The sequence below is a fragment of the Patagioenas fasciata genome, chromosome 8 (genome assembly GCF_037038585.1).
Source record: "Patagioenas fasciata isolate bPatFas1 chromosome 8, bPatFas1.hap1, whole genome shotgun sequence".
NCBI lineage: Eukaryota > Metazoa > Chordata > Aves > Columbiformes > Columbidae > Patagioenas > Patagioenas fasciata.
The window spans coordinates 20,108,887-20,132,012 of record NC_092527.1 but is presented as its reverse complement, the minus strand read 5'-3'; the positions used below and the strand labels follow the sequence as shown (position 1 = coordinate 20,132,012).

Genomic DNA, 23,126 nt, shown 5'->3' with positions numbered 1-23,126 from the left:
GTTTACTTATAGAGCTTTCAAACTGAGGATTGACTGTCTAGAGAATTAGAAATTCTCTATGCATTTGTAGTTACATAGATCCTCTCCATTTACTAATATACTGTAAATATTATGTACACGCCAAACTTGAATGAATTCAACATATGGTTGATGTTTACATAATTAATGAGATGCCAAATTATATTAATGTAACTAGCCATACACAAAAAAGCAAATGTTGCGCAATCATCAAGGGCCTAAATTAACAATATCTTATTCTATACTTCCTGAAATCTTCATTTGCTAGGACAGGGACCCTGAGATTGTGCTCAAAATTGTGGAAATTAGGATTGAAAATCAGTTATCTCATTGTTCCAAACATTGTAAATAATAGAATTACCAATTTTTAGACTTTAGGTTATTGTTTCAGTAAACAATCATTGGTATGCCCAAGACTACTTTTTTGTGTATGCATGTTATCCTCGTATTAATAGATAGGTTGGGTAAGCCTAATCATGATTAAGTTACTTTAGAAGGATGAAAGGTGAAAGAAACAGCTTCTTTCTCTAATCACAGTTTAAGACATATTTTAAGATGTGTTGCTTTCTGAGTAAGGATTAAATTGGTTTTCAGTGAAGAGAAGGTGTGGCAAAGTGGTTTTGGGATACTAAGAGAAAAGAAGAAAAGTGGTTTGTTCTTTATCCTAGCTTATATGATTTGCAGCATGTATTTTATTGATGGTAATACCCTGTACTTTATAATACCTTTCAACACAGAATTCCAGTAACGTTAAGTAATTAAACCTCCCACTGGTTCTGCCAATGGAAGTGTATTTATCATTATAACTATTTTGCAAGTGGGTAAACAGAGGCAAAAAAGGTTGAATTATTAATCAAAGTAATAAAACCTCTAGGCTCCTGTCTCCCAGATGATGTTTAATACTTCCTCCAAAATTTTGTCGTAAATTCAGTGTAAATAAAAACAGACATCTCACTCCCTGGGCTTAATAAACTCGCATAAAACTGCATGCTTATACTTCACAAAGAATATAGAGATTTTTTGCTTCCTCACAGAGGGGTAAACTTTAGGGAGCTATGTCAAACCATCAACTTAAAAGCTTAATTCATCTTGCCAAAATGAGCTTAACTAATTTTGTAGTTTCCAGGGAAACAGGAGAAATTTTTATTTGGGATGACATTTCCCTAAACCCAAGCTAGGTAAATTACTGCTCTCTCATACATGTGTTTACACCTCCACCTCATTACTGGAGTTCTCATCTATACTCTGCAAGTATATGTCTCATAAGGAATGTCACACAATTATTTTGTCTGAAATATGACTTGGAAGAACTTCCTGGAGAGTGCTTAATTTAATCAATAGTAATCAGAATTGAAAAATATTTCCAAATTGTGTAAATTTAGAAAGAAATTACTAATATATGCATGAAATAATTTTATTTTTTTAACATATAATGTCAAAAATTGGAGGTTTTCTGCTACTGTTGTAATCTGATAGATACTAATATGGCAGCAATCAGAGTTCACTTCAGCAACAAAGAAGCTGTTCAAATCTGAAAGCAATCCTCTCCTTCTGACATGTTGGCACCACCGTAGAGGAAAGTGTCATGGTCAATATAAGCACATTTACTGACAGTTAGGTTTTTTCCTATGTTACTGAAAACTGTTTGAAACTTGGCTTTTATCAGAAACAGAAACACTGGCCACTCAGAATGATAAAACAATAGTTTACAGCTTAGTCATTTTCCAGTTATAAAGCAATACTTTCATAAAAATAAACAATGCATATAGGAACAAGCCAAAACAATTACTCAGTGAAACTGTTGCGTTCTTGCTGTCCTTGCTTCCTGATTTAAAACAACTGTTTCCAGTAGGAACTGGATGAAAAGCAGTGGGTTTTGCTTCAGTAAGGAACCACTACAAGATAAAATATAGTTCCAAAATGTACTCTGTACGTACTTTCTAAGTTCTTAAATGACCTATTACATGAATAATGAGTACACAGATTAAAATAATGTCCATGTATTTCACTAATTTACAGACTGAGCATTTCCCAAGTGGATAGTTATATAGAGCTTTTGTCCTTCTTTTAGAAGGTAAAAAGTTACTTAAAGCACAAGCACCTTCATTAATACAGGTCATGTTGTCGATTTAATTTGTGGGGTTTTGTTAATTATTTCTGGAGGTTTTTTCCACGTTGTATTCTAGTATCTCTATCATTTGCTACTATTTTGTCATAGTTCAGTAAGGGAAATAATTTAACAAATCACTTCAAGCAGGAACAGGTTGCAAGTATGAATGCTCAAAACTCAGAGGAAGAGGTAGGGGGTCAGTAAGTCTGCTAACTTGACAGTATTGCACACTGCAAGTATTGTATTCACATACTTCAGCATTAAAGATAGTTTTAAAATTGTTCCCTGCTCTTTTAAACTCACATAAGTACTAAGACAGATTAAAGCTTTTGCTTCAATGTTCCAAGGAGATTCCTTCTGGTTCCTGTTCTGAAGGAAGGTGATTTCATTGCCTTGGCTCACAGGGCATGGACTGCACCCAGTTTGTGCTCTGTGCAGTTCAGAGGCTACAAGACAAAAGTCTTTCAGTCTTTTCTAGTTGTAAGGGCACCTGGAAGCCTTGTGCAGATTCTTCTGTTTGGCACAGTTACCTAGTCGTTCATTCTCCATCCCAAGAATTTCCATGTGTTGTAGCTCCACTCTTTCCAAGCCCTGATATTTCTGTTAGACTGCAGCCGATGAGGCTGATGGCAGCGCACAGCTGACGGAAGCCTCTTCTGCCCAAGTGTGTGGCTTGGAGTTCTCTTTGGGTACAGAATGCAGGAAACCTCACCAGATCCAAAAGCTCTAACTTGGTTATATCTGTCGTTTAACAGAGCAAGTTCTTTGGGCACGTTAGCAATCTCACTCTTTTACTGGAACTGCCAGTATCCTTGAAGTTAGATGATTTCTGCAGGGCTTTCCTGAACCACAGTATTTATCAGGACTGTCACTATGTAACTGTCAAACTTTCTATGTGCCTGAAAAATTCCACCCTGTAGATGGATGATAGTGTGATGTCATAATTGCATTTTTATGTAAATGCTTGCCATAAAATGATTTTGGATTAAATGATGTGTTCCTTTAATGTTGGCAGAAAATGATTTGTCTTAAATGGCGGCAGACTGTTGTATATGTGTTTCTGAAAGTTAAATATTTTTATTCACACTTGCAATTTATGGAATTTACATTGTTACCAAATGGCATTTCAAAATGCGCTCAGAATACCATGGTACTAAATCCTGCCACTCATATGATAAAGTTATTTTCATATAACCCACTCTGCAAATAGGAGTGTCAAGGAGAGAAGAGGAGCTAGAAAGCAGAGGGAAATGCATTTTAGTGGGTAGTAGGTGTGAAAATCCTAATTTTTGTTTTCTCTGTATGTCCTTATACAAACATTGCTTCTGTGCTATTAAACAATAAGAAGTCTGAAATTGCAAAGCTGGTTTTTATAATCTCAGCCTGGATTTGTCTAAATGTACACTAAGTCACAGATTTCAGTTTTGGCTTTAAGGAAATACTCACTGGCTTAAAAAATCCAACACCTTGATCTTCATTGTGCAAACATTACATGTATGTAATCCAGACAAATTCAGTGTGAACACATTATTTCATGTGAACAAATTATGACAAGACCTCTCAGTTTGGGTAAGACACCTTATACAGAATTACCTTCACTAAAGGCAGAGTTGCTATGGCTTCTTGAGGTCCTTCAGCATTCTGATTCTGTGCTGCTGACACTTCTGACATCCTCATTTTCTGCCCTCATATCTGTTACTGTTAGGGCTCTATAAGCTTACTGTAGGTCAGAAGAAGCCTTTTGGGTTCTGTGTGTGATGAAAATTAGAGAGATGACTTGCAGAGACAAAGTGCTTGTGTGTGAGCCCACCAAATCCTTCCAGTAGTGCTAGTGTCTATTAAAAAAAAAGTGAATGTAAAACCGACAATCCTGTATTCACAGCGCCCTGGCGTATTTTAAAAGGTGCATCAAAGAATTCCTGAATATTGTAAAAGTGAGATTAATATGATATTCTCTCTTGACTTTGTGTAGTCCTGTCATGTGCATCATAATATTGCATCTTAAAAGCTTTTGTTACAAACATACTCTGTATCTCCCATAGCTGTGTGTCTGCAATACACAAATGGCTTTCTCGTATTTCTTCCTTTTTGTTTCTCTTTCTCCCACGATTAAAATGTTTTCTCCACCAAAGAACTGTATTTAAACAGAAGGACTGCTTGCAGTGAATAAGAAAAGTATTGTCATGTTTTGTGTGCATATATGTACAAACATGCATATAAATAATTCAGTCTATCATCCTGTTTTCTTGGTGTGTGTGTCAGTTCAGCCTTGCTCTCTGGCTTGTGGTACAACACTACCTTCCTCCTGGCATTGAAAAGAGGCTCATTATATTTTGAACAGCAGAAAACAGCGGCACATCATGAAGCAGCAGCATCTGGTATACTTAGTCTCAGTGGGTACACACCAAAGGAATACTGCATGCTACTAGTATGTCTGATAGCGTGTGATGTTTACTCGGTTTTCTTAGTTTAATATTGCTGCTTTTCACTTTCTTTGACTGCACTGTCCAGTTATGTGTATGTACAACATTCTTTCACAAGGAGATACATATACAGTAATTTCATTTCATATGCAACATAAGTTTCCTAGGCTATTGGAATTTTTGTATGTTAACTGTCTCATGCTTTGATTACAGATATTTTCCTCATAGTTGTTTTAAGGTACCTTGGGTTTTGAGGGTAAAAATGTTCCCAAAACTCTCAGACTGAGGTGTGTAGGTGGATATAGAATATCTTCTGAAGGACCTCTTTTAGCCTTCTAATTAGTCGGAACAGAATTTCTTACTGGTGAAATATGAAGTCTTTTATACCAGTGATACCAAGATACACTTATTCTCACACTCAAAGCTGATGTTGGCTAACTGTTGCTAGAGTGGGAATGAGTAGTTGACTCAGGCATTCCTTCGTGTACATCAGTCTGGACCAAAAGCCGAGGCAGCTGCAAGAGCATGTGGGCTGTGGTTCTAAGGAAGCTGCGGAGTGACTTTGTTGTGAATCCCAGTGAAACATAAGAAAACATGTTTGTTTTAGTGGAGTTCATTCCTGTACAAAATTGTGGCATGCTGCAATAGCGTGGTCTGTGGCTTATCTAGTTGTAATTTAAACGTAGGAAGCCGGGTTCCTGTAAATATATTGGCCATAGCTGTAATTTGAATTCCACTAAAACTACAGACAAACTCAATTAAATATTTAAGGAGGTGGGACTGCTTAGGTTTCTTTAAACCCAGATCCATTCAGTTCAGATTTTATACATTTTCTTCCTACTTTGTTAATTCCATTGTGTGAATTGTACTTATACAACTTTTTTTTTTACTCCTGCAACTTTTTTTTACAAAGAAATGTTATAGTTGGCAAAGTTTTAACAAGACTTACCATGCACACAACTCAATTTCTAGGTGTTTTAATGTCAAATAGTTATTGAAATAAAAATACAGAAAACTCTGGGAAGAATGGAATTAAATACAGCAGTGATTTTTAGGAAACCCAGCAGAGAGAGCTGTGGCCTCTGAGAGTTCCTGGCCTTGACTTCGCAGGATCAGAAAAGCAAGCTCTCCTATCTGTATCTCAGTACTTTTACGTTGCCTTTCCAAGGAAAAGGGAGTTGGATGCAGGCCTGAGTTAGATCTCATGGGGATAGTGTTCTGTATTTTAAATTACAATCAGATGTCTTTCAGTTCAGATGAAGTTTTCAGCCTAAAATTGGTAAGAAGCCTAATTATTTGACCAGGTTACCATTTACGTACACCACTGTACAGTGATCTGTGATTTATCCACAGCTGGCAACATGTTAGCCTTGAAAGGTTCTTATTTTTTGTTTAGAACAGATATTAAAAAATCCAACTCTGTTCATTAAATTAAAAACTAAAAGATGGTAGAGATTGCTATGGAGACAAGATGTTATACGAACTGTTCATTTTAATTCTTCAGATTCTAAAAATAGCAAAGAAACCTGGATGTTTACAGGCTTCCAGTTGTTCAAGGTACTGAAACATTCTTGTGCCCTTTGGACTTTTATTGTCATGTGGTGAGTTGTGCCCAGATTAAATCAATCATGTATTTGTTAGACTGGAGAGCATGGAGTAAGGAGAAATAAATAGAAAGACTTTCTAAGTAGTCTTTCATCTGTAGACTCTTCATTATAGTCTTTTTTCCAGTAAGTGGAATGTCTATGATCTGATAGCTGAAGTAAGCAGGATAAAAATACAGATATTCTGTGATCTGAAGACATAATAATATGGATAAAAACTGGAAAATAAGACTTTTTCACTGTTATACCTTCTAGAGTATAATGGTGATGTTACAGACAGGACTGAGATGGTGTTTGATTTATCAGATCCCTCTCAAAGTTGTTTGTTTCTGTGCCTTAGACATTATCTCTGGCCTTAAATTTAACACTTGCTGCTCTTACGTGAAAATCACTGTTAGTCATTGAGTTTTGAGAACAGTTAGTAAAATTACTTTTAGGATTATAAAAATGAAACATACAAAATTTGATTAATTAGTGTAAAGACTAAGCCTTTCTCTAATTAGTAGATTAATGAAGCTGTTGGGGATCTTTACATAATTCCTGGAAGTTGTGCAGTTAAGGTAACCATTTGGAATGCTAAATTCAAAATGGCAGCCTTGAACTGTTCTTCACACAGGTTGAAACTGGCATTGACAATTTAGTAGACAAATAGTAATTTCTGGTCGAGTTCTGTTTGTTCTGTTTCACAATTGATACTTACTGGAATCTTCATATTTAGAATAAAGAACAATACTTTTGGGAGGTGGGTAAGTAAAATGCATGTGCAGAAATGTGAAAACCCCTAGATTTTTCCTGCTAAACAAAACCAGCTACTATAATGACAGCATACTCACCATATTTGTTATAAACAAGGTAATAATTTTTCAGGCAAGGGATTTCATTAATCTCCTAGCTGTGTATAGAGCCATCGTACCAGACTTCAGAATTAGGCAGCACAGTCTGACTGACACTATTGCTGGAAAGTGATGTTTAGAATTATATCACCTTTTAAAATATGAACATTAGTCTTAGCTGCCATGGGAAAGCATACTAAATGGAATACAGCGGTAGGGAATTATATTTAATTTTGGAGGGCTGTGATTCTAGGCATGTGCACATTCTTTGTCACCTCCATGATACAATCATGGAAAGGTGGTATTTTCTGGAAGTTGTTATCTGTGTACATGTATGATGAAGATGGGTTGGGGGAGACCTAGAAGCAGCATACTTCATGTGGTTCCTAACATGAAATTAGTAACATGCATTGATTTGTTTGGATGCTTGCAGGGATTCTTCCTGACGGTGTCACCAGAAGCAGTATTAAAAGTGGCTGCTCAAGCTTCTGCAAACAACAAGATCTTCAGCTTGAATCTTTCTGCACCGTTTATTAGCCAGTTCTACAAAGAGCCTATGATGAAAGTCATGCCTTATGTCGATGTCCTTTTTGGAAATGAGACGGTGAGTCTTGTGAAAGTAATTGAAGTATTCATGCCACTTGCATCTAGCTGTTTGTGTCCAGCACATTGGTTGCTTTGTAGTAACTGTCCATGTACATGATGTACTCACCCAGAAATTAACTCTCTGCTGGAAGAAAACATATGAAGGGCTCCTGCAGAGTTGCTGAGGTTCTGTAACTTGTTTCTGTACCTATACTGGTGCTATTAATAGTGTTTTCTGTAATGAAGACGACTTCTTGGGTAGAAGTGGGAGGAGAAAACTAAGAAATGGTTAACTGGTTTAGAAGGCTCTCATTAATTTTATGGTAGCTGGACTGGCAGTCCGTCTAAGGAAAGCTTATCTTTGCTATGCAACAGTTGGCAAACAGATCGCATGAAATTCTGCCTGCAATTCCGTGGTAGTAGAACATATGAATTCAGATCTCCCTCATTGTAGCACTATGACTTTTGATTTTTTTTATTTCAGAAAGTGCTCTTAGATATTTATTAGTTTTCTCAGCCAAAAAAGGTTTAAAAAAGCCTTGGAGAATGTGACACACCTAAATGAAGTGTGGGTTTGTCTCTCAAAATAACTACATTAATACAGGAAAATTATGGAAAAACAGCTTATTCCTGTCAGTGTTTATTCCTGACTGTGATACAGGGACTTGCATCAACACAAGTCAGTTTTTACACTGTTGTCCACATGTCCATATTAGGGGCTAGTGTTGTTACAGATCTAGGACTTTAAAATAAATAAAGAAAATTGCTGTGTTTTTCGATGCAGTAAGATAAGGAAAACCTTTTTAACTATAGTTAACAATTCAGAAGTATTTTCCTGACATTTTGCTGCTGCTGCCAAATGTTACCTTTATTCTGTCTTCCACAATACATTCCTCACAAAGATGCTACTGAATATTTTGTTTTAATAGCAGTATAATCTCAGCAAAAAAAGTCGTGTCAGATTTCACAAATGAAGTAATGCCAAGTCTAGTCAGTGTTTGAATGGAAGAGCTTCATAGATACTTCTGGAATTAAACCTTGCTGGTCTTTTATATAAAATACTGCCCCATTGACCTATTAGGAGACTTCACATCACAGTGGTTCGTTAGGTGCTGTTGTTTGGACAACAAAACATAGGTTGTTACTTTTTGTGTATTTGCACTCTTTATAAGCAGTAGTCCGCTATACTGATGACATTCCAATTTTAGAAATTATGTTCAGACTACCATAATTTCCCATTCCATTTCAGTTTGCTATGGTATTATTCACCTGCTGTCATAAAATATTGTATAAGACTGTTGAAAGACTCCATGCATTTTCTGTGTGTAATTTCTGAAGTATTTTGATGTCTTACAGGGTAAACGATGCTATTTAAATTTAAGTGATCACCCTCCAGCGTGGCAGTACTATATATTTACCTCAGAGTACCAACCTCTTATGCTTTGTTACTTCTGCTAATTCATTGAAACCCTGGTCATTTTTTGCTTTCCACTGTCTGCTATATAAGCTGGTCATTGCTGCTTTTGAGTTGTTAAAATGCTATTTGCATGGTTTATTCTCTTGTCTTTCTGTGTGACTTGAAACCATGCTCTTGGCGTGGTGTACTTCTAGTTTCTGGTAGCTGCTGTATCCTGTGATTGTCGGTATTTCTGCACTCTGCGTATGGTTTGTGGTAAAGAGTAGTTACAAACCTCCAGAGCCACTCATTCTGACATATTCAGCATTCTAGTAACTTCCTTAGTTGTTGGTTTGTTTTGGCTTTTTCTCCTCCTATATTCATTTCATCTACAAGTACATTCCTGATGTTTTTGTGTTTATGCCTTGATGGGCAATGAACCACTTCAACTTACCAACACCAAATTTTTGCCCGTTTACTGTGATTTGCTTTTGCTTTTTGCTGTTTTCCATCAGTTTTGCTAGTTAGATATTGACAGTTTTTAAGTTAACGTGTAAGAAAGGCATACTAAGTGGTGTGGTTGTTATTTATTAGTTCAAACAATACTCTCAGATATTATTTTTGTTCTTCCCTATATTTATCTTCATATTACAGACCAATACAATTTTATTTTTACGCACCGAGCTGTTTCTTTTTGAATAATACAAAAACATCCAAGAGCAGCAAAATTCCAAATTACTGCCATTCCTAAACTAAAAACAATTGGCAAAGTGATTTTAGATTACATATTCTACTTAAAAATTTACATCTGAAAGGAGATTAGTTATTTCAAGTTTCAGCCAGATGGTAATTAAAATGGGCAAGTTATAAACCCCTCAGAATAAATGTTCTAGTTTAGAATGTAAAAGCCAGCATGCTCTTAACTGCAGTGGAGACACTGAATGCTGTGATAACGACTTAGTACACGTATCAGTTTCAGGATAAGCCCACTGACCACTCATGTTTTGATCAATTGTTTAAATCCCTTTTATAGCTAGCCAAACATCTTGTCTTGGATTTTTGATGCTTATTAACTGTACTTTATATAATAAATTTAGTACAGAACGTTCAGAATAGGAATAATTATATGTTCATTGCTGCTAACCAATTAGGGCCATTCTGCAGTCATTATCTAGCAATACATGACTGGAGAACTTGATTATTGTCATTGCTTTTAATTTTTATTAAATTAAGGGGTTTTTTAATAGTGTCATTTTGCAAATGGTTCTTAGCAATAATACCTTCCAAGATACCGTAATCACTGGATAATTAACCTGCCAGGATTAAGCACACTCTACTTTGCCTCAGGATGCTTAACTCTCAAATAAGGTCAATTATCTCCTGATGATAACTGCTTTGTCACAAGTTGCTGCTTAATTTGTCTGTAAAAGCTCACCTTAGAATACATATTTTACAACTCAAAGTAACTTTTAGTAACAGAGCGATCAAAGGAGTGAAAGCTTTTAAAATTACATCTCTGCACAGATCTGTGGAATATTTCCTACACAGCAATTGTACTAGGCAAGGAAAGGAGCCTAAATTTGCATATATTTCTTGTCCAGGCCTCTTTCTGCTTTCCCAGTCAGGGCTAAACCTTGATGTCTCTGATATACTTGATCCATCTAAGTCAATAATGGGTACAGGAATCTGAATTCAATTTCTGCTTTCCCCAAAAGATGGGAGTTACAATGGCATCTCCTCAGGGAAGGAACTACTGCTAGAGGGAACAGTCTGTGTATTTTGGCCATGCAGCTGGATAGTAGTTTTTTTCTGGGGAACTACAAAGCTTTCACATGATTCATCCCTGCATATGGCAGTCTTTCGTGACTCAGAGGAATATTTATTAAGATATGGATGTGGTAAAGATCATCTAGGTTCTCTTCCTATGTGTAGGCAGGACATCACCGAGAAATTTGAAAATTTGGAGACTTTAGAATTACGGGCATGCTGAGCTCCTCATCTATTGCTTTACAACAAAATCCATAACCAAACAATATAGCCTGCGGTATACAGTGTACAGCAATCAGTAAAAGTTGAGGAGGTTATGTAAAAGAGAACTTGTGGCTTTGTCAAAAGCACAAATATAATAAAGAAAACTAAGAAAACGATTATTCTTGGAAATCAGATCCTCTTCCTGTCTAGTGTAAAGAGCTGTTAGTTCTAAACATGCAGTCTCTGAATAAATTAATTACAGAATTGTAAACTGAAGTTCTGCAAAGACAGATGCTTCTGCAAGCTCACTGGGAAATGGATGCTGGTGTGACAGAAAACGTGCTGAGAAGAAAGAAGGTTGCATGCAAGACTCATGTGTTTTAAAAAGCAATTACAACTTTAGTGGTGGTGCTGGAGTTATGAACCCTTTAAAAAGATAGGTGCCTTTGTATGCAGTAAGATATTGAATGGGTTTTATTATCATTTCATCTTACAATTATACCACCTTAATTTAAAAATATTTTCAAGTGAGGTATCAAATAGTAACAGAAACATCTCTACGAATATATGTGGTTTGGACACAGCCTTTAAGAACCTTTGTAAGGCTTTATAAAGGCAGGTCTCTTTAATGATGTGGAAAATTCTCTTTAATGACAAGGAAAAACAATGCATCTAAAACTGATAACAGTGGTTAACACGCTCCTCATTTTGAACTTGCAGCCAGTCTGTAGTTTCGTGCTTATTTTAACCAGGGGGGTGAATGGAAATGCTGCTAAGTTTTCTGGCATAAAACTGTGTTCAGCACACCAGGATTTACACCTAAATGATAGTTTCCAAACAAATTGGTCTATTCCCTTTCTGTAACCTATAAGCATTTTGCAAACAACTTTCACTCCACATAGCTTGATATGCTACATTAAGATATGACAGTATGGACAACCTTTGGTCCCACCTGCAAATTTTCTCTACTGGATTATCACCTGGGAGCAGATTGATACCTGCAGGCTTAGGAACCTGCCCACAGCTCACTAGAATCTTGAATGAGACATAATCACTTTTGTAAGATAAATGAGCTTCATGGTGATTCTTTTTAAACTAGTGTGCATTCATAACAGCATAACTGAATTATCTGAATTTACACCAGTGTAATTGCTGTTGTTTATATCCCTGGCAGATAGTTTTCCACACTACCTAAATGTCCTTTCACACTGGTGAATTGTCTGTTTCTGAAGAAACTGTTAAAAGGCAAGAGACAGGAGAAAATCAGGTGGCAGATGTAATGCAGTGTGTGAAGGAAGGGAAATACAGTTTGATTTTCCGTAAATAATGGGAGTGAGAGAAGCATTTCAGTCTGTTCTTTTGTATCAGAGGTAAGAAGTATCAAGAAGTAAGGAACATAGCAAAGGATGGCTTGTCATACCATAAATATCACCAAATTGTTGTTTCTGTTTGAAGTATTTTCAAGTAAGCATTTAAAATTATTTTTCGAATATTTGAAATTAATAGTAGAACACAAATACTAGACCATATTTGAAAACTAGTATCTCGAAGAGGCTCATTTTACTGTACTCCTAACTTGCATGTATGCTATGGAAAGAGCCCTTAAGAGATCTTGATTCTTTTCAGCTTACTGGAACTGGTTCATATTGAGGAGTTGTTTTCTGTCAGTGGTTGGTTGCTATCTTCCTTATGAATTCAACCTTTACCTTCAGCTTCTACATCTTTATTCATTCTTAATTACATTTTCAGAAACATTAATCAATTTAAATGGAATTAAGCTGGGTGTTAGTGTTTTGCATTTCAATTTATATGCCAGTATTTTCCTTTTCATGCTTTCAGAAGTTCTCAGGAACTTGCCCCACAGGTGAGGGTAATCATCTTCATTTCACAGACTGAGTGAGAGGCTGAGCTTTGCACAGTCCCCTACAGGGAGTCTGTGGTTAAGTTAAAAAATTGTAGTCAGATATTCTGACCCAGTTTATTAAATCCACATGGGAAAAAAATTTGTAAGGAGACATCTCATCTTCTGTTTTAACAGGTAGAGGTTTTTAAGGTCAGCTGCTGGTGCTGTTTGCTTTTCAAAACTGCAGTAAACAGATAGCAATGTCTTTTTATGAATCCTACATTTAAGATTGCTGCATAGTCTTTGGAGGGAGCGTGGGAATTAAAAATTGTAATTTTGAATGCAGGAAAAATAAATATTATTTTTCTTCGATGTCTTTGTAAAATTTTGACACTTACTGCCTGCTGCAGGTATTGTGTTTTCAGTTATAGGAAAGCTATGGCATTATATATTGTTGCTTAGTTCATAGAATTAGCTTTCTCTGTGTTGGAATGTTTAATAAATTGTGGCCAACTGAAGAATGAGAGGATCTTTAGCACAAGCAGGTCTATAATGTCAATGGCATGTTGTAAAGATGTGCTGTGGGAAGATGCTGAAACGGCCTAAGGCTATTTCAGCTGCAGACACTGAATCCGCTTCTCCCTTTCTTATTTTTTTTTGCCTCCCTTGTGAACTGCAGTGGCTTTCTAAGATGAAATGCTTTAAAATAATTTCGCAGCCTTGCAGCCGTCTTTGATAAAAGCCCTGTTATCTGAAATGATATGAATCACTGTGGAGTTAATCATACCTTATGCAACAACATATTTTGTTGTGATTCATTCTGTTTCAATTAATCATGTTATTTATCTACATTGTCTCAGCTGTTGCACTGAAATTCGTGAGTAATAAGCAAGTAATTATTTTAGTGTAGTTTACCTAGTACATTATGAATGAAAGCAAAATTGAAAGCCAAGTTTAAATTGATATTTAGTGCTGCTTTCAGCTAAATGTCTAGCTATTTAAGCAATTTAGGAATCCTATCTCAAATATGGCTTTCTTCTTTCCTGTTATGGAAAACCAGCAGGTATTTAGAAGAGCAGCATATACTTTACAAGAGGCTTCACTTCTTAAAAGTAAAAGTATTTTCTGGTAGTCTCTCAGAATGCTTAGGGATATTTATCCTTCCTTATGCTATACAATGTTGAGATACTTTTAAGATTGCAAATACTAATTAGAACGCAGCACAAAACAGAACATGTCCTGTAAGGAGGGAAGGCAGATTTCACTGTATTTCAGCAGCTTGTGTTTTACTGACAATGATTGATAACCCTTTTCACTTTGTAGCGCTTCCCAGAGCGTCTCCTAACACTTCATAAACATTAAAGCTCAGAATAAACGAATAAGGTGGGTGTGTAGTCTTGTCTCTGTTTTACAGGTGGACAACAGAGAGGTTATTTGCCCAAGGTCACATAGCGAGACAGCCAGGAGCAAGGAAAATGGAGTTCTAGATTTTTTCGTCAGTTAGCGTCCTGAAATGTTGTCAGCTGCTGGATACATTTAGGACAAAACTCACCTGACCGGAGGGAAAGACGTGCAGAATTTGGCTTTCAGTTTTCAGTGTAATATAATATATGTGTCTGAAAGCCTTTTGAAGGTGAACTGCATGCGCATTTTCAATAATCAGTACTGGGGCAAAAGCATAATAATATGTAATATAAGAGCTGCAAAAATAAGTATGAATAAAATTTATTTACACACATACATACGTTACTCCATGTGGGGCATATGTAGCCAGTTTCTGATTCCAAGCATTGTTAGATCATGCGAAAGCCTTTCATGCCAATATATACTGAGGGTTCTCCCCCTATTACAGCCCTTACAGTGAACTGTAAGGTTGCAGTTCCGTGTTATCCCCATGGATAACACCTAAATGATAATCACCTGCCCTTATCGCATAGTCTCATCTGTCCCTTTTAGTCAGATTTAGCGATTTTATATCCATAGCAAGAGTAACTTCTGTGGGGTAGGTTACTGTTGAATCACAGAGCCAGTCTAGCTTTCCCAGGCAACAAGATCACTGGATCTGACTAGATGAGAAGGTCGTACTTGGTGATACAGAGGACTTAGAAAGCCTGAACACCTCTCTGTTTCATCTGATCTAATCAGTCTATATCAGTGGGGCCTCCTAGGCAATATAGCAAAGGAACACAATTAGAGACATTGTCTGACTTAAAGATTTTCTTTCTCTAGTACAGTATTTACAGCAATATGCTTTTAAATCCTGACTAGAGCTATATAATGTATTTTTGTCTGCAGGACTTTCCTCAGCACCCTTACAGAGGAAGCAGCCACCAGTATCTGCTTCTTGTCCAGGTCTTAGGACTTGGAGCCAGCTGGTTCTCCCTGCTCCATAGGGCCACAGGCTGTCCTTGTCAAGAAGCAAATAACTTTAGCCATTTGAGAAACTCAATTGACAGCAGTGGGAAAGTGGTACACATTCCAATGGAAGACTCTTAGGATCCCCAGCTGGCCTTAGTGATACTTTTCAAGCTGTCCTGGTGTTATCAAGGTACAGCACTGTTAGTTGAATAGGCTATTTGAGTATGTCCCAAAAATTTCTGGATTTAGGAGTTTTACAATCAATTTTTCTGATGATGAAGATTGATGGATCATGATTCAAGGGAAACTCATTGTTTTTATTGAGAAATTATGCTGCTTCATTTTGATATTATTGCTCTTTGAATCTAAGCCAGCCTGCAGGTGCCATTCAACAGCATGCTTATTTCTCCTTTGCTGTGGCTGTCATTCTGAGGGATACTATTTTTTAAATTCTGAGACGCCAAGCTATTAGCAATATCTCTGATTTCTGGCAGGTGAGAGACCTCACAGAATTAGGTCATCTTCAGGATGTCTTTTAACAAAGTGTCTTTCTACTGTGGAATTCCTCTGAGAGACCGGGGCATTTTTATCCTCCCTAGTCAGGCCGTTGACCTCTCCAGATTGTGTGACATTCTTTCTTTTTTTAAAGAATTTTAATGAGCATTTTTATGAGAAATGAAGTTGTAGCCATAAATTGTGTTGTTGAGTCAGTTCTGATTGCTCTGAAAGGAAGGCCTTCCTCCAACTGGAAAATACCTGAAATTTCATGGAATTGTAGTTATCTTTCACCATAGGTTCACCTGAAGTTTTTTCTTAACTTTTTTTGAAACACATATGACCTATGTGGATGGCCAGTCAGATAGTCTTAACACACACAATATTTAATATGATGTCATTTTGGAGCAGCTATGATTAATGTGTCTTTTTCCTCTTGTCAGAATTTCTACTAGACCAGTAGATACATCTGTGAGTGGTCTTGGACGTGTACCAGTTTCAGATAAATGGAGCAGTCAATTTAAATTCTGCACATATAGTTGCCAAACACTATGCATTTGATTTGAACATCAAAGTAAATGCCAAATTTGGATGAAGCTGCATCTTGGTATACGCGAATTACGATAATGAGTCAAGCTACTGAATCTAACTGCTCAAAAAAGAACACTCATCATCTGGAATCGAATTAATTTCTTCTAGAATCTAAACTGCTGAAAAGAACTGAAGTACACGGTCTTATGCTGCCCAATCGTTGCCCATCTCTGAACTTGCATTGTCCGGGAGGTGTGTGGACACACGTATGAGTATTCTAAAGCGTAGCACTGGTGGGAGGTGGACCCATTATTTAGATTATACCATGGAAACCGTAAGTTTCGAAATTCCATGTTAACTCTACTTCCAGATGAGTTACTTTCATATTTCAAACACAAACTTTGTGTCCCAGGATAAGTGGTGCATGTATATATTTCAGGTAGAGCAAGCTAAAATCAACATCAAAGTGTTTAGTGTGTTAACATCATCTTTAGCTATGTTCTTGAGATAATTTTTAAGCTGGCATGAAAGTGACGGTGTAAGTCCTCCTGAAGTTATCTTTTCATTTATGGTAAAGTTATTAAGTGTTTTAGGGAGGAGTCTTCCTTGTAGCAGACTTTATTCAAAGCATACCTATTTATTTTACACCTCTTCCATTAGAGTTGCTTTTGTAGCAAGGTAAATGTCAATTATATCTTTTTAACCAACCTTCACCTCTACTAATCTTAAATAAGAGTTTCTCTTTCATTTTATTTGGAATTTGAAAGTGTGCTGTATAGAACACTGCAACATAAATGAACAGAAGTTGGTCACTTTGGAGGGTGTTTGGACAGATCTAGAGTGAGAGAACAATGTGTAATAGATACAAGAGAAATGTTAACACACTGTGAAGATGCTTAATTGAGAAGTAAATTATGGAGACCTGCTTTCTTGTGGCTGTTATTGAAGGTAACAATTTTTAGAATAGTATCTCATGTAAAGAAACACAAAGCAAACCCTTTAATTTTTCTGCTTCAAAATCTGTATGTTCAGTGGTACAGTAGCAACTTTGAGTGTTAGGTGGATGAGGAGAATGAGATAATGAGTCAATATGGCTATCCACAGTTACTATCCTTTAACAATTACTTTTCAGGGTAAAAATCATCTCTTTAATGAGCATTTAAAGAAAGCCAGACTGTTCTGTAAACTTCTGTTTTCCTTCAGTTTTCTTTGTAACAATTTTCCAGAGGTGGGTTCTTGGACTAGATAGATTGCTGATCTGATCCACTGTGGCCAGTCCTGTGGTCCTGTGTCTCTCACAGATAGTTCTTTCAAGAATGATTAGCCAGATAAATAGAACTCTCTCATTTTACATTTTATACATGTGGAAAGTTTTCTAATTATCTTTTTTTTTAATTAGAATTTAACAACTGTTTTCAGTGCTACTATTTTGTTCATCTGCTAATAAGACCTCTTGCAACACGTCCTTGTTCAGGATAGTGAATAAGTAAAATTATACTTCATGTAGATAAAATTCCCAAGAGTAGATTTGAAATATATCCAACTCATCCTGGAAACTGTTTGAAATATAACTTTTGTCTATACTAATCTGCCCAAACCATGTTATTAGTTTAAATCAAGATCATAACAAGTTATGATTCTTACCTTTCCATAACATCTCCTTAACTGCTTTTTTTTTATATTCTTTATTTCTTGCGTTCTGTTTTTATGGAATCAAAACACATCAAACCCAGCAACAGCCTGGGGTGCAAATTTGGTATAACTGTGCAATGTTTTCCTAATTTAATTCCTCATTTTACAAACACTTTTATGGATCTTATGTTGCCTGTCTCAGCTATGTGGAGAGTATAACAAGGTCTTCAGTAGTACTTATTACTGAGCATAGTTACTGTTCTCTCTCAACAGAGCCAGCTTCTGTGCTCTGAAGTGCCAACTAGCCCTTGAAAATCCTTTTCATGTTCCTACTCACTGCAAATAGGAAATGCCTCCCTAATATCATACTGGCTAGAGACGTAAGGTATGTAATGTTCAGGCCTGCATCAATATCTTTGGTCCTGGGGTGGCTGTAAATGGAAGATTGACACTATCGTAGAGAGGAGATCCCCAGCTTGCCAGCAAGACACACACAACTTACGGTCTGCCCTTGAAGGCCTCTGGGGTGTTAAGCCTTACATACAATTTTACCATTTATCAATAAGCTATTATGGGATAACCTTAGAAGGTTTCTAAAACATTTTCCCCTGAGTCTCGTACAACTTCCTCACTTTACAGACAAAGGCGTATGAAAAATTGTATCAATAAAAATTTTAAATTTTCTAAAACAGTTTTCCTCTGAAACGTGTCATGTACAGAATATATGATGGGTTGGCATGTTAAAATGGTTCTGTGGATCCTTTTCTAAGGCAATTTGCATTACTAGCTTGCGAACTGACCGCTTGAGTAATGTGTCCATCCCAAGGCAGCTTTTCCAGAAAACCATCATGTGTTCTTTTATCTTGCCTATCTCCTACCCTTATTATTACAGCAGTTAACTTTATAGAAGGTGTTTGGAGTAGTATACACTGTGTGAAACAGAGTAAGAAACATGTCCTGTCCTGAGAAATTTACATTTTAAACAGAGATAACAAACAAAAGACTTGAGAGTAATGACCAGAGAGAGGTGAAATGTCATAACAGTGATCACTTATTTGCTTGGTCCCATTACCAAAAATGTAGCTAAGGTTTTTGCCCTGTAATCTCATGTATCAATTTTTGAAAGAAATGCAATCCATGGAAAAGAAAAAAATAATGATGGGCTATGCTAAATCTAGATATCTAAGTGCCTTCACTGTAACGTTTTTAGTAATTCTTTTGCTTTTTTGTTGTTGTTCTCAGTCTTAAATATCATGCAGTATTAAAGCAGTTCATGATCAGTTAAGATTTTAAATATTTAAGAAAGCAGTGTTTAAGATTAACTGTTCTCCATTTACTGACCGTTACTTGGAACCAAAAAAATCTTGTATTTTTGTAAGCATAGTAAGCTACACTGTTTTTCTTTAAACTTTGGGGTATGAATTATATTCCTATAATGACAGCTGCAGGGTGGAATGTTTTAACACACTGGAGTGAGATATATCTTGGACACATTCTTGGTATCTTAAGTTCAACATGCTCCATATGGTGCCACTGAGCCAGTGATTTTGAAGAAAACAGTCAAAGACTGCTGAAACAGCGTAAAATACAAATTAGTCTTTGCTATATAAGTAAAAAAATTCACTGTCAATCTTTTCAGCTTTCTGCACGAGTACTTCCAGCAACTTTTATTAGCAGTTCCTGTATTTTAAAGCAACTGTTGAATTCTGGCAGAATAGAGTAAAAGATTTGAGGTTAAAAATGCGTACTCATTAATAACTGTATTATGCCTAAGTCTTATGCAGGAGAGCAAGGGGAAAGGAGGTTGGGCTTGCCTGTATTGTCACCTTAGCCTTTAACATGGCAGCAGGGATTGTGCATTGCAAGATTTGTGAAAAGAAGGTTGTTCTTTGTTAGCTTGGTCCTCTGTCAGCACAAAAGAGCCATGAAAGAGCTGCGTCTCAGGAAGGTGTCTGTCTTCTCACTTCTGCTATTGAGAACAGCAGTGGTAGCGTACCCTGTAGTACTACTATCTAATAAACACTGTCATGACTTCAATATTTTAGTGTTTGTGGTACTGGATTAGCTCAGAGTTATGTTTTCAGGATTTTGGAAGTTTTCATGGATGTTTTCATTTACAGTATCATGACGGGTAGAAGTTAATGTATGAGTAACTTGCTTATCTATCTTTTATTTTCATGTGATTGGATTTTTTTCAATATAAACTTAACCCTGAGTGTCCTGAGTTATATTTGTGCTCACGGATTTCAGAATTCTTAGAGCATACTTGCAGTTCTTCATAATGAAGTTATTGGTTCATACCCTGATTTTAACTCTATATTGACTTGATGTAAATTTTAGTCCTGGATTGTTAGTGTTGTTACTTTTTAAAGTGTCATACATGGTCTCCAAGCAAGAAACCCAACTGGGGATTACACAGCCATGCAAAAGTTCTGTCTCTTTTGAGTAGTATCAGGCTTAAATCATTTTGCATTGATGTTGACTCTTAAGAACAGATTTACGAATATAACAGAGCATAATAAAAACAGCCACAGTGCACCAAGCTGTTAACCTCTACTTGTGTACATTTTCCATCAGCAGAGCAGCATAATGAAATGAGAGCATTACTGATGAATCAGACTCTTAAGGTGGTGATTTGCAGAGTTGTATTAATGTGAAGTTGCACATTACAGCCTGAGTTCATCTAGGAATTTTCTGCCAGAGGAAGAGGGAGACATTTCTCTCTGTTCTCCCCTTTTCAGACTTGCAGCTTGTCTCAGTTCCCTCAGCACGGTGGGGCTAAGGCAGCAGATACATGGGCGATATTTTAAAGAAAAGGGATGAGGAGGTGTGGCCACATGATTTTTAAACAGGGAAGTAATTTGAGACAGCCAATCTAAAAGTAAGAAATGAAAACACAGTCCTTGAATTTCTTCCCTACTGCTAAATTGTGACAATCTATAAAATCATTAGACAAAGACTGACAGGTAACTAGCATTTTAATAATCCCGTATTAGAGGTACCTGTACTGCTGTAGTCCCTCTAGATATAATTGGATAAAACAATTATCAACAGTTTTTTTCAATGTCCATCTTTAAATGTAGCCTGAATGTCAAATTTCAAATTGTAATTACTTACGACATGTTTGCTAAATCCTTTGGGATACAGACAATGTTTGTATCTGTGGTAAAGGGCATAGTTGCCAATGGATTAATAAATAAAGTTCTTGTATGCTCTCAGTACTTTCAAAGCATGCATGGTCTTGATACAATATTTCCCATAGTAAATGAACGTTAAAACTCCAGTTTTAAGCAAGAAGCAGAACTTAATGTCATCAGAGACATGACCAGAACGTCAGTGAAACATTAAGGTGGATGCTTTTTTTTCCATACATAAAATAAAATTACCATCTTTTTTGTTGTTGTTTCTTTCAGAAACTGCATTCTCTAGTCTAATAAGATATATGTTTGTGTTCGTCCAGTCTCTGAACACCTACTGGTACATATTCTATGAAGGACTGATTCAGCTGTACATCTCTCATCAGTGGTAACTGTGTAGACCTTCCAATCTCCATGGCCATGCTAATCTATTTGATAAAATGATATAATGCAGCTGTCACAAAACACTATCCCCTTCCTTTCAGAAACATAAGACTTCGAAGCCATACATGTAATCTAAGCCAAGGAAATGTTCCCAAGGGATCCACTTGACCTATCAGTTCCTTCCTTCATTTTGTGCCATGGCTAGACAGTTCCCTTTGGTTTTCTGCTCAGCAGGATTACAGTCACTGTCTAAATGAGAAGACAACTGTGATTTCCTTCTCTGAGTGTCAGTTCATCATCACTATGTGTGAGAAGCTTGTGTTAAGCTGGGTGTTAAGCTTACACTTAACTGTTCCAAAACATGTTTGTGTATGAAAGACCTAACAATTGTGTTATATTGCTCAGCTGGGACAAAAGGAGGACCTCCTTAAGCCAAGTATTCTTTATGATGAAGAGCAGAGCATGAATGGAAACCAAAATCTCTTTCTGTAGATTACTACTGTTTGCTGAAGGAGGGCAAGTCCAGCCTGTTCTCTTCTAATTTCACATCTCAGCCATTGCTGAATTATTTGAGGAGAGGAAGAGGCTAAGAATAAGGGGACAACTTGAGAAAATCAGACTGAGCGCTATACCTGACAATGGTTCTCTGTTTCCCAGAGAGGGAGTAATTCCCTTAACGATTCAGGCTTTCCACAGTGGCTCAACCTTGCCTCAGAGCGTGGGAGTGGTTTTGGTTTTTTTTTTCAGAAAATAATAGTTTGGGTTGGAAGGGACCACAAAATATCATCTAGTCCAAGACTGCTGCAGTGAGCAGGGACATCTTCGACTAGATCAGGTTGCTCAGAGCCCTGTCCAGCCTGGCCAGGGATGGGGCATCTACCACCTGTCTGAGCAACCTGTGCTGGTGTTTCAGCACCCTCATTGTAAAAAATTTCTTCCTTATGTGTAGCCTAAATCTACTCTCTTTTAGTTTCAAACCATTACCCCTCGTCCTGTCGAACAGGCCCTGCTAAAAAGTCTGGCCCCATCTTTCTTATAAGCCCCCTTTAAGTACTGAAAGTCTGCAAAAAGGTCTCCACACAACCTTCTCTTCTCCAGGCTCAATAACCCAAACTCTCTCAGCGTTTCTTCATAGAAGTGTTCCATCTCTCTGTTCATTTTTGTGGCTCTACTCTGGACCCTCTCCAACAGGTCCGTGTCTTTCCTGTACCGAGGATTCCAGAGCTGGTCACAGGACTCCAGGTGGGGTCTCACCAGAGCAGAGGGGCTGAATCACCGCCCTTGACCTGCTGGTCACTCTGCTTTTGATGCAGCCCAGGACATGGTTGGCTTTCTGGGGTGCCAAGGCACATTGCCAGCTCATGTCCAGCTTTTCATCTACCAGAACCCCCAAGTCCTTCTTCACAGGCCTACTCTCAATCCCTGGAGTAAGAAGGCTTCATCAGTTGGGTGGCCTGTAGTAGACACCAACCACAAGGTTTCCTTTGTTGGCTCGGTCTCCGATTCTTACCCATAAGATTTCAGCCTGCTCATGGCTATTTTTCAGGGACAGCTCTTCACACTCTATCCATTTCTTGACGTAGAGGGCAACTCCTCCACCTTTCCTTCCTCACCTGTCCCTTCTGAACATCCTGCACCCACTAATAGCCATGCTCTAGTCATGGGGTTCGTCCCACCAAGTTTCAATGATGGCAGCCTTCTTCACGTTGGCCAAAAGCCTGCTCATGTTTTGGTACTTAGAGGCCAATAAATTCCTTTTCCAAAAAGTTCCTTTCTTGAGAAATCAATCTGCTCATGCCTTTGTAC

At 37.1% G+C, this 23,126-nt stretch overlaps 1 protein-coding gene across 3 annotated transcripts in view; it reads left to right on the top strand.

Moving 5' to 3' along the window:
* The window catches only part of ADK (adenosine kinase), a 287,218-nt gene that overhangs the window by 200,398 nt on the left and 63,694 nt on the right, over positions 1-23,126 (top strand). For 2 of the 3 annotated variants that reach the window (XM_065842920.2, XM_065842921.2), the window contains exon 7: positions 7,422-7,592. The exons of the other annotated variant lie outside the window; for it this stretch is intronic. In XM_065842920.2, coding sequence (XP_065698992.1) covers positions 7,422-7,592 — 171 coding nt within the window. The remainder of the gene's footprint in view (positions 1-7,421; positions 7,593-23,126) is intronic. 3 annotated transcript variants of the gene reach the window in all.